Genomic DNA, 11,625 nt, shown 5'->3' with positions numbered 1-11,625 from the left:
ATACATCAGAGTTATCACACCTGGCTTCATAGGGTGTACATATTGTGACGGTGAAAATGTCACATTTCTCAATCTGTTTTTGAACACAAACCCCATGTCAACCACCGCAATCCTTCCTGGTCCCATTTTACCTTATCTGTTTATAACTGAAAAGCAGAATGTGATGAGCAGGAGGAATTTCTAGTGAATTCAGTGCCCTGCTTTGATGCTGATGAACATTTGGGAGTTCATTTTTATCTGCCAGATTTCATTGTTGCAATTGACATTGCATTGCTGCCAATCCCTGTGTCCCTCAGTGAAGCTGTGCCTTTAAATGAATTCCTTATGTCTACTCATTTGTATCTAAAAGGACTAATTTTTGTCTCTTGTCTTACCTGGTAATAAAATCCAGGAGTCTGTTGTCCACCCAAACAAAGTGACCTTCTCTCCTCTGGTCAGTCAGTCCAATCCAGTATTTTTTCTCTGCAGTTTCTCTTTTGGTTTTTATTTTGTTTATTAAGAAAATCTGAAGGAAAAAGAAACCTATGTCAGTTATGAGGGTTATTTGGTAATAAACTCTGATAAAATTGAAACTTGCAGCAGTTAAACTGGGACATTTGATAATTAACTAATCTCCCTGTCCCATTTTACCATCTCAGATGTTGTCTTTCTCTTCAATTGTATATGAATGTCTCCTGTGTGACCCTCAGCACAATAAAAGGTGTACCTGCTCCTCTTTGCTCTCTATTATCACCAAGTGTCCATTCATTGATCTGCAGTTACTGCGACTGTCATTCCAGTTCAGTTTATCTGTCGAGAAGTAATAGCAATTCCCCTTTGACTGTAGCCATTTGTTTGGGCAGAAACTGCACTTCCTTGCTATGAAACCAGAGAAGAAAAAGAAAAATATGAAGAAGTAGACTACTGAGGTTAGATTCTCATTAAAGAGCCTAAAAGAAATCCACAGGAAAAAGAATGAAGTAATTCAGGCCTTTGGACAGCAGCTGGATACTGGCCATTACTGCCATGTCTTCAGAGTACAGCGAGCTTCTTACTGGCATCAACGTGTTACACATCATCACTCTCTAGTGCCGTGATTAGGTAGCAGAACTGCGTTACTTCAGAACTTCTTACTTATTTGAAAAATATCAGAACATGTTCTTCAAAACTGCATTCTATTTAGTTGGAATGCAAAGAAAAATAATACTGCTTCTATATTTATCAGAAATATATGGAGAGACAAGGATTCAAAATGTCAAGGGCATTAATGACAAAACAGCATTTATTTCTAATATAACTAATTTACTGAATATCAGAGTATTATTCAGGTGTGAAGATTACTGGCAAGACAGCTTGTGCAAGTGAAGGAAGCTCCATCCATCCATTTTCCAACCCGCTGAATCCGAATACAGGGTCACGGGGGTCTGCTGGAGCCAATCCCAGCCAACACAGGGCAGGAACCAATCCTGGGCAGGGTGCCAACCCACCGCAGGACACACACACACCAAGCACACACTAGGGCCAATTTACAATCCACCTAACCAGCATGTCTTTGGACTGTGGGAGGAAACCCACACAGACACGGGGAGAACATGCACACTCCACGCAGGGAGGACCGGGGAAGCGAACCCAGGTCTCCTAACTGCGAGGCAGCAGCGCGACCACTGCGCCACCGTGCCGCCCTGAAGGAAGCTCACAAAATAATTTAAACAGTGGACACAGAAAGGCAGGTAATGTCCACAAGTTACATGCTGAACCTTACAGAGTCACAATAGTCCATCAACACAAGATTTTCATGTTGGGGTAGAAATTAAAATGGGGACTTCTATAAAAGACCTTTGATGTTATATAGAGTTAAAATGGTAAACCCATGAAGGGGTCCAAAAGTCTGTCACCAGACACAGGAAAAGAGTAAAACGTGCATTAAAAATAAAAAGTACACAGGATTTGTTTTGGTTTTTTTTTGTTTTTTTTTTTTTTTTTTTGTTTCCAGAATGAAATAGCCCGTGTATGCTTATGTTAAGAAAGAAACAAAATAAATAAAACATTAATTTTTAGCTCAACATTAGTTTAGAAAATTCAACAAAGAAAGTAGGGACTCATGTGGACATCACTTACCCTGAGTCAGCTGGTTTGTAACAGGACAGAATTCATCCAAAGCTCTAAATCTCAAAGTCAGCTCAGTGTGACTCTTATTAAGTGAAGAAATTGTAGCATGAAGTTTAACGTGACTAGATTGTAACTCATTGTTGGTCTTTTCCAGCTCTGTAATATTTGATTGCAGCTTCTTGTTGTAATTTTCCAGCTCTGTAATATTTAATTGCAGCTCCTTGTAGTTCTCATTCAGTGCTGAGCTCTCATTTTTCAGTTGTGTCACATTTTGCTGCACCACAGTGAAGTTTTCCTGTAAAATATTAAGTTCTTCTTGGATTCTAATAAGGTTGAGCTGCTGGGCATCTTCATTTTCTTTAAATTTACTGATGGTGGCATCTAAAGAACCAAACAAATTACACTTAGACTGGTAGCTTACTTTATAGTTTATAGATCTTTGGTTGTCTATAATGAAGAAGCTTCATCAGCCTGGGTTCAGAGTCTTGTCAAGTCACCGCTTGTACATGGCAGTTTTCTTCCATCACATAAAGATGTGCATATTAGATTAATTTGTGACACATGTTTGACTCATTATGTGTTAGTGAATAAGCCCTGTCATGATGTTGTACGGGTGGCACGGTGGCGCAGTGGTCGCGCTGCTGCCTCGCAGTTAGGAGACTCGGATTCGCTTCCCAGGTCCTCCCTGCGTGGAATTTGCATGTTCTCCCTGTGTCTGCGTGGGTTTCTTCCGGGCACTCCGGTTTTCTCCCACAATCCAAAGACATGCAGGTTAGGTGGATTGGCGATTCTAAATTGGCCCTAGTGTGTGATTGGTGTGTGGGTGTGTTTGTTTGTGTCCTGCGGTGGATTGGTTCCTGCCTTGTGCCCTGTGTTGGCTGGGATTGGCTCCGGCAGACCCCCGTGACCCTATTCGGATTCAGCGGGTTAGAAAATGGATGGATGGATGATGTTGTACTGTCTGTTTATTTCTGTGTTATATTTAACTTGTAGTTTTGCAGTCTTCTCTAAGTGTGTAAATGATGTATGTTTCTGATGTCTGTAAGGATACTGTGAAAGTTTCTTTTTCCTGTTGAAGTGCTGTTATATACACAATATTCCTAAATGTTTTTGGACACCTGACTATAACACCTGTATGAGCTTATTGGACATCCTTTTCCAAAACCATGGGTATCAATATGGAGCTGCCGCCTGGCTTTGCTTCTATACCAGTCTCCACTGTTCTTTCCACAAGATTTTGAAATATTTCTGTGGGAATTTGTATTTATTCACCCAAAGGAGCTTTTCTGAGTTCAGGTACTGATTTAGGACAAGAAGGCCTGGCTTGCTAGCACCATTTCAAGTCATCTCAATTATGTCCAATAGGATTAAGGTCAGGAATCTTTGCAGGCCACTCAAGTTTCTCCATGTTTGTAAGGAGCTGCTTTTTGCATAGGGGCACAGTCATGAAGGAACAGGAAAGGGCCTTCACCAAACTGTTGCCAAAGTAGGAAGCACACTATTATCTAAAGTGTCTTGTTTAATGTGGCATTAACAGTAGTCTTCACTGCAGAGAACACTTTTCCATTAAATCAGATTCCAATGGCAGTGTTCTGTACACCACCCCAGCCAACACCTGACATTTTATAAATTGATCTTAGGTGTATATGCATTCCTTAGCCATGAAAACCCATTTCATAAAGCTCCCAACTCACAGCTCTTGTGCGGATGTTGCTTCACACAGCAGTTTGGAAGTCCATTGTGAGTGATGGAACAGAGGATATGTAATCCGTATGTGTTTTATGCCTTAGGACTTGACGGCCCTGCTCTGTAAGTTTGTGTGGTCTACCATTTTATGACTGTTACTGGTCATAGATACTTTTACTTTACAATAGCAGCACTTACTGTGGACCTGAGTAGACCTACCAAAGCAGATTATTTATTCACTGACTTGTGGCAAAGGTGACTTCCCCTGACAGTGTCACGTTTATTGTCACTGAACCCTTCAGTATGACACATTCTACCGTCAATGTTTGTCAATGGAGATTGCATGACCATGTGCTTGATTTGATGCACATGTTAACAATGAAGCTCCTGAACTCAGTCATGTTTAGTGGGTAGGGGACCCCACATACATTTGACCATATGATGTCGATAGAATTAGAAGGTGATGCAAGGAGAACATGATTTCATCTGTTAGTTTACAACACCGCAAAACAAGATCTAAGGAGGTAGGGCAGCAGCAGAATTTGAATTGCTGTTTATATGTCAAAAGAGCACAACAGACTCAAACACAGGAGGTAAGTGAAAGATGTGGGGAGTTTTTGCCTGTATGAGAAGAAGACAGCTTTCAAAATTTCATGAAGGACTATCCTCTCTTTGCTGCCTACAGAACAGACTTGGGAAGCACTAAATTATTAATTTTATTTGGGAAAATCATTCAATAGCTGTACATTGTCTGTTCTTAATAGCTGTACATTGTCTGTTCTTTTAGACTTCGTAACATTTTTAGGACAAAGTAGGCAATGTGAAGTGTGTACATGATTGTAAGCATTTAATGCTTAATCTCATTAGGCATTTATATTCTGATGTATGTAATGATGGGTGGTTTTCAGATTTGGCCTCATTTATCAAATTAATGTATAGCTACTCAGGAGAAAGCTATTCATACAATGCCTATAAAACGTTTCCACATTTTATTAGTTTACAGCTTTGAAACAAACAAAATAGATTTAATTTGTCCTTATTGACAAAAGAAAAAGATGCTTTAATTAAAGTGAAAAGAGATTTTTGCAATGTGGTCTAAATTAATTATTTTAGAAAGATAAAATATGAATGGAGTATAAAATACTTTTTATAAGTTGTATATCATAATGCAGCCCTTTCGTTCTGCACTGCTCTATAATGGCTTTGGAGAACATTGCAGCATAGATCTGATTTTTAAAATGGATGAAAGATTAGGTTTTGCAAAAGTAAAACTTGTTTTTTTCTCACTCCCATTTCTGTCCTTGATTTGTGTCTTTTCTTATTACTATTTCTCCTTATTAACAGTGCACATCTCAGTAGCTGATAGATACTGTTGTGATTTAGTCCACAAGTGCCCCACACGTATTGCTGGTGGGACCTCACAATTCCTCTACAATACCACCAAGGAGAATATACCACACATGGAAGTGAGACCTCGACCCACGAGACTGAGGTTGTAATATATGGGCAAAAAGAATGCCAGCCAGGACCAGGGGTAGGCAGCAACAAGTATGAGGGTCACTGTGGTACACGCCAAAGCCTAGGGCAAGGGTCCAGGTGGAGCCGCCTTGGTTGCAGATCTTGGAGGTAGTAGCAAATATTCAAACAAGCGCTTTGAAGGCTACTGTGGAGCAGGGTTCCATGTGAACAGCAGTTGAACATGGGTCAGTCAGTACTAAGGGATGGGCAAGCGCCTTTCCGATTTGTGGGGCAATGGCCTCCATCACCCCCAAGCCCATGGAAAGGTAGTTGGGTTCAGATCCCCGAATCTGGAGTGGCAGAGACAGGCAAGGGCGGGGGGGGGGCCTTGCGGTGACGCAAGCGATCCCAGAGAAGCTGGCAGGAGCTCCAGGGAGGATACTCTTTTCTCGTTGAAGGGCAGGGCCGAACTGGAATGGGCATGTTCAGAGAGAGGGGCCCGTGTCTTCTGGCAGCATCCGGAAAGCCCTCGCTGGCCCTTGAAAATCTGGGGAGATGGTGTAAATCTCACGCCGGGCCGTACCCATATCCGCAGCAGGTCTGCAAGGTGAACAGCCTCTGGCATGTTAGAACAATCTAGGTAAGGGAAGTCGGCAAGCTGGATCCGTAACTTTGGGATAAGGATTGGCTCTAAGGGCTGAGTCAGTCGGGCTGGGGTGTGAAGTGGGGCTGGGCACGTGCTGTGACTAGATGAGGTATTAACACCCCCATCCCGTTCCCGAGGGGGGGGCCTGGGGTCCGACGTGTGGCCTCAGCTGGTGCCTAGAAGCTGGCTTAGAACTGCTGAGGACAAGAGAAATCTGACTGTTTAATTAAGACAAAGCATCGCGGGGGCCGGAGAGCGGTGTTGACGCAATGTGATTTCTGCCCAGTGCTCTGAATGTCAAAGTGAAGAAATTCAATGAAGCGCTGGGTAAACAGTGGGAGTAACTATCGTTAACAGTCGGGTCCTTGTTCCACCATCCTACTGTCTAGCGAAACCTAGCCAAGATCTGAGTGCGGCAGGGTAACACAGGTGGCTCCTGTTTATAAATGGAATTGACGATATATATAATGTATGGGGTGCCAAACAGGCAAATACATTGATTTTCTGAATATATAAAGTCGTCAGAATATATAAAGTCAATACTTGAATATATAAAGTCATTCCCGCATATATAAAGTCAAAAATTGAATATATAAAGTCAGCGTCAGTATATATAAAGTCAAACTTGTTTCTGAATATCTAAAGTCAAAACTTGAATATATAAAGTCAGAGTCGGAATTTATAAAGTCATTCCTGATTATGTAAAGTCAACATCGGAGTATATAAACTCATTCCTGAATATATAAAGTCAAAGTCAAAATATACTGATTGAAACGACTCTGAACTGAACTAAGTTCATAAAAACGTATTCAGAAAAATAAATTAAAAAAACACTGTTCGGTTAATGTTTTGAAAATGATGCATGTGCCCTGCCCAGGATTGGTTCCTGCCTTGTGCCCAGTGTTGGCTGGGATTGGCTCTAGCAGACCCCTGTGACCCTGTGGTCGGATTGAACAGGTTGGGAAATGGATGGATATTCCAGCGCTGACTTTGTATATTCGACGCTGACTTTATATGTTGAAGTTTTGACTTTATATATTCAGAAACAAGTTTTGACTTTATATATACCGACGCTGACTTTATATATTCAAGTTCTGACTTTATTTATTCCAACAGTGACTTTATATATTGTAATCAAGTTTTGACTTTATATATTTGGGAATGACTTTATATATACACAAGTTTTGACTTTATATAGTTAAATTTAGTCATCATTGCATAACTTTTTCTCTACCATAGAAATTTAAAGACTAAATTCAACTTCCATTCCTACCAAAGATATTTCTGGCGACTAAATAGAACCTACTTATATCCATATTTGAGCTATTGAGTTGTCGCGTGCCTGCCTGAATAAGTCACACTCGCTTCGCTCTTACTTTTTTACCGTTCATTTAATCATGGCTAGTTGGAGAAATTATGAAATGGAAGTAGGATTACACTGAGTATGGCTTTACCAAAACAATTATTGATGGCGAATCGATTATTCATAAAGCTTCAATTGGTGATCTGTTTTTCTGTGTTAACCTCATATTTTTCATACTTCTTCTCAAACCAAGGGGGTGCGAGGGTAAAATGAATCGGGAAGCGCTGATCAATGTAATCGGTGTACCAGGAAATCATGCATTGACAGAAGTTCCCCTTTGTTTGAATGCAAAGTGTGATTAAATGCATTATTTTTAACGCGTTATGGAGCACATGCATCGAAGTTTCTCAGCTGTGCTTGTGCTAAGAAAAGGAAACATTTTAAAAATAACGTAACACGATTGTCAATGTAACCTTTTGTAAGTAGTGCATGGAGGATTCAGTGTGGAGAAACTCTAGAGACAGCGTTGTGTGTATTAACTTGTGGATTTTTCTGTGAGTATTTGGTAGCAACATCACAAAGTTGGTTCTTCAAGACGGCGTTAGCGCGAGCTCAGCTCACAGCGAAATGAGATGAATGGGAGGGAGATGATGACGTGACTCCCCACGCACCTTAACTCTCAATCCCCACAAACACAGTCTCTCGGAATTTGCATAAGCACAGCCCTTCACCTGCAATTTTAACTTAGTTACAAAGTGATCAAAACTCTCGTTCATATCCTGCGTCCTCTCATTAAACTTAAACATTAAAGCGCATTACCCGTGGGCATGACAAACGCCAGCGGCAGCCTGTTTATGAACTTAATTTAAACTTTAGGTTTACACCGTGCTTTGTTTCCGAAGTAGCAGCACTCATGAATATGGTTGTATATGTCACTCGCTCGGTTCTTATTGTTTCGCTGCCTTCTCAATTATATAATGCATGTTTTCTTCAGCGCTTTTTGGAGCTCTTCCTGGTTTTCTACGTACTGCGTTGATAGTCAGTTCATGTGATTACGTGGGAGGCGTGATGATGTCACACGAAACTCTGTCCCCACGGCTTTCGAGCTCAACTCCATTACAGTAAATGGAGAAAGATAGCTTCCAGTTATGACCATTACGCGTAGAATTTCGAAATGAAACCTGCCCAACTTTTGTAAGGAAGCTGTAAGGAATGAGCCTGCCAAATTTCAGCCTTCTACCTACACGGAAGTTGGAGAATTAGTGATGAGTGAGTGAGTGAGTGAGTGAGTGAGTCAGTCAGTGAGGGCTTTACCTTTTATTAGTATAGATATTATACACCCAATTACTGTCATGACATATATCCATAATGTCAATGCATTGGCTTTCCTTCTAATTATATATGCTGGTGGTTTAAAAGCTCTACATGGAGGTTTACTCACTTCGTACTTTTGATACATCTATATATATATAATTCATTAAGGCAAGACAATCATGGAAAACACGCCAGAAGGGGCGTGGATTCACTAAGCCGCCGACAAGTGAGACACCTATGGCACACGCAGGAAGGAGCCACACCCACCAACTCCAAGACCATTGGATACCCTACCCAGAAGGGGGTGGGTTAGGGTTGATTTCACCCTACAGTATTTTTGGTTGACCAATGAGAAACATGTGTATCAAGTTTCATGAAAATCGCTCCAGCCGTTCGGAAGTGATACTAGAACATATACATACATACACACATTGACTTTTATATATATATATATTTAGGCACGCAGAGGCAGGCTGTACATTATTATTTTCCTTTTGTTGATTTGCTCTTTTCATTCCTCTTTCAGGGTTTGTATTTAATAAATGATCCTTAGTCTTGGGGTTATTTCTAGGTGTAGAACACCAGCCGCCCACCTCAAAATACAACATCTTTAATCCCATCCCCTGAGTAAAAGGATCATTTAAGTGGAAAGCTGTCATCTCTTAGATTTCAGTTTTGATAGTTTTGATTGCATGACTTATAGATGAGTTGCTCTGTTTCTCTTGTAGTCAAAAACTAAATTCAGTAGTGATAACCTTGCATACAGTGCCTACAAAAAAGTTTTCATCCCCTTGTACATTTTGACATTGTATTGTATATAACTTTGATCACAGTGGATTTGATTAGATTTTTTGACACTCGTCAACATAAAAAGACTCTTTAATGTTAAAGTGAAAACAGAGTGCTCTAAATTAATTCCAAATATAAAACACAAAATAATTCCTGTGTGACCAGGAGGAGGCATTGCAGCACCCCAAATCCTAGACACAACAACAACAACACAAGTCTCAGGTTCAAAGACAAGGTTTATTAACCAAGATACTTTAGTTAAAGACTTCTCAAACCTTTTATAATCATGAATGTTCCTTTTCTATCTTCTCACTCTTTTATTCCTCTAATCCTCCCTGGCTAACAATGTCCAGCTCCTCTCCTGACTCCAGCTTGCCTGGGTGAGGCTGAGCAGCTTCTTTTATCTACAGTATGACCCAAGAGCACTTCTGGTGCCAGGACATAGATCATTGGAAGCACTTATGGTTGAGTGGAAGTGGAAGTTGGTGATTACGACTATAGGTGAGAGGGTGATGGACATAGAAGAAAGAAAGTGAAAAACGGCGCTTTCTTTGAAATCTATTTCAGGATCATCCAAATTTTCTGCCATCTTGGCTACATTCCTCAAATGGGAATACACTGTAAAGTGTCTTCATCTGTTGGAGAATAGGATACTGTACTGTACAGAAAAGCCCAAAAAACAATGGTGTGACATTGCATCTGATAGAGAATAACACCACACAGAATTACACCGGTGACTCTTATAACTGCAATCAAGACTGATCTTAACTTGACATGACATCCTTCAGTTGTGAAAATTCATAACCTGAACACAACTTGAACTTCTAGGGGATACTTATATCATGTCAAAATAATTCCTGAGAAGAACTATCAGTGTCCAAATTTATCAAACTCCTCATACTAGAAAAATGCTGCTAGCTGTCGAGAAATTCTCAGAGTGACAAAGTTTAGGCTACAACAGAATTTAATATTTAAAATTAAGTTTCTTTTTTATTCTATTCTATAACTTTATTTAATAGATGCAGAAGAGCTGATTAAGACAGAATTAGAGACAGAAGGTCGGAGTGAGGCTGAGAAGAGAAGACACTTTTGAGATGCTAAGAAAAAAAACACAAGTGTCCCATCACTTCTTTAATTATATTCTCTAGCACCATCTTTCTCCTATAGATTATGACTGTTAATATCCATGTAACTTGTGTCTGCCTCAGTTCACAACAGGTATATACACTCACCTAAAGGATTATTAGGAACACCATACTAATACGGTGTTTGACCCCCTTTCGCCTTCAGAACTGCCTTAATTCTACGTGGCATTGATTCAACAAGGTGCTGAAAGCATTCTTTACAAATGTTGGCCCATATTGATAGGATAGCATCTTGCAGTTGATGGAGATTTGTGGGATGCACATCCAGGGCACGAAGCTCCCGTTCCACCACATCCCAAAGATGCTCTATTGGGTTGACATCTGGTGACTGTGGGGGCCATTTTAGTACAGTGAACTCATTGTCATGTTCAAGAAACCAATTTGAAATGATTCGAGCTTTGTGACATGGTGCATTATCCTGCTGGAAGTAGCCATCAGAGGATGGGTACATGGTGGTCATGAAGGGATGGACATGGTCAGAAACAATGCTCAGGTAGCCCGTGGCATTTAAACGATGCCCACTTGGCACTAAGGGGCCTAAAGTGTGCCAAGAAAACATCCCCCACACCATTACACCACCACCACCAGCCTGCATGCACAAAGGTAACAAGGCATGATGGATCCATGTTCTCATTCTGTTTACGCCAAATTCTGACTCTACCATTTGAATGTCTCAACAGAAATCGAGACTCATCAGACCAGGCAACATTTTTCCTGTCTTCAACTGTCCAATTTTGATGAGCTCGTGCAAATTGTAGCCTCTTTTTCCTATTCGTAGTGGAGATGAGTGGTACCCAGTGGGGTCTTCTGCTGTTGTAGCCCATCCGCCTCAAGGTTGTGCGTGTTGTGGCTTCACAAATGCTTTGCTGCATACCTCGGTTGTAACGAGTGGTTATATCAGTCAAAGTTGCTCTTCTATCAGCTTGAATCAGTCGGCCCATTCTCCTCTGACCTCTAGCATCAACAAGGCATTTTCGCCCACAGGACTCCCGCATACTGGATATTTTTCCCTTTTCACACCATTCTTTGTAAACCCTAGAAATTTTTGTGCGTGAAATTCCCAGTAACTGAGCAGATTGTGAAATACTCAGACCGGCCCGTCTGGCACCAACAACCATGCCACGCTCAAAATTGCTTAAATCACCTTTCTTTCCCATTCTGACATTCAGTTTGGAGTTCAGGAGATTGTCTTGACC

The 11,625-nt window shown here is 40.8% G+C and overlaps 1 protein-coding gene across 1 annotated transcript; it reads right to left on the bottom strand.

Annotated features, from left to right (window-relative positions):
• Positions 1 to 706: 706 nt before the first annotated feature.
• Positions 707 to 5,857, bottom strand: LOC120521491 (low affinity immunoglobulin epsilon Fc receptor-like; the record flags this gene model as incomplete). The annotated part of the gene is made up of 3 exons (XM_039743072.1): positions 5,620 to 5,857; positions 2,098 to 2,469; positions 707 to 858 (listed from the first exon to the last, which is right to left on the bottom strand). Coding segments are annotated over exons 1-3 (762 nt in total), but the record flags the coding sequence as incomplete, so codon positions are not given.
• Between the last annotated feature and the right edge of the window lie 5,768 nt (positions 5,858 to 11,625).

Source organism: Polypterus senegalus, unplaced genomic scaffold (genome assembly GCF_016835505.1).
Source record: "Polypterus senegalus isolate Bchr_013 unplaced genomic scaffold, ASM1683550v1 scaffold_1009, whole genome shotgun sequence".
Lineage (NCBI taxonomy): Eukaryota > Metazoa > Chordata > Cladistia > Polypteriformes > Polypteridae > Polypterus > Polypterus senegalus.
Note: the sequence above shows the minus strand (reverse complement) of the source record. Positions and strands in the feature narration are given on the sequence as shown.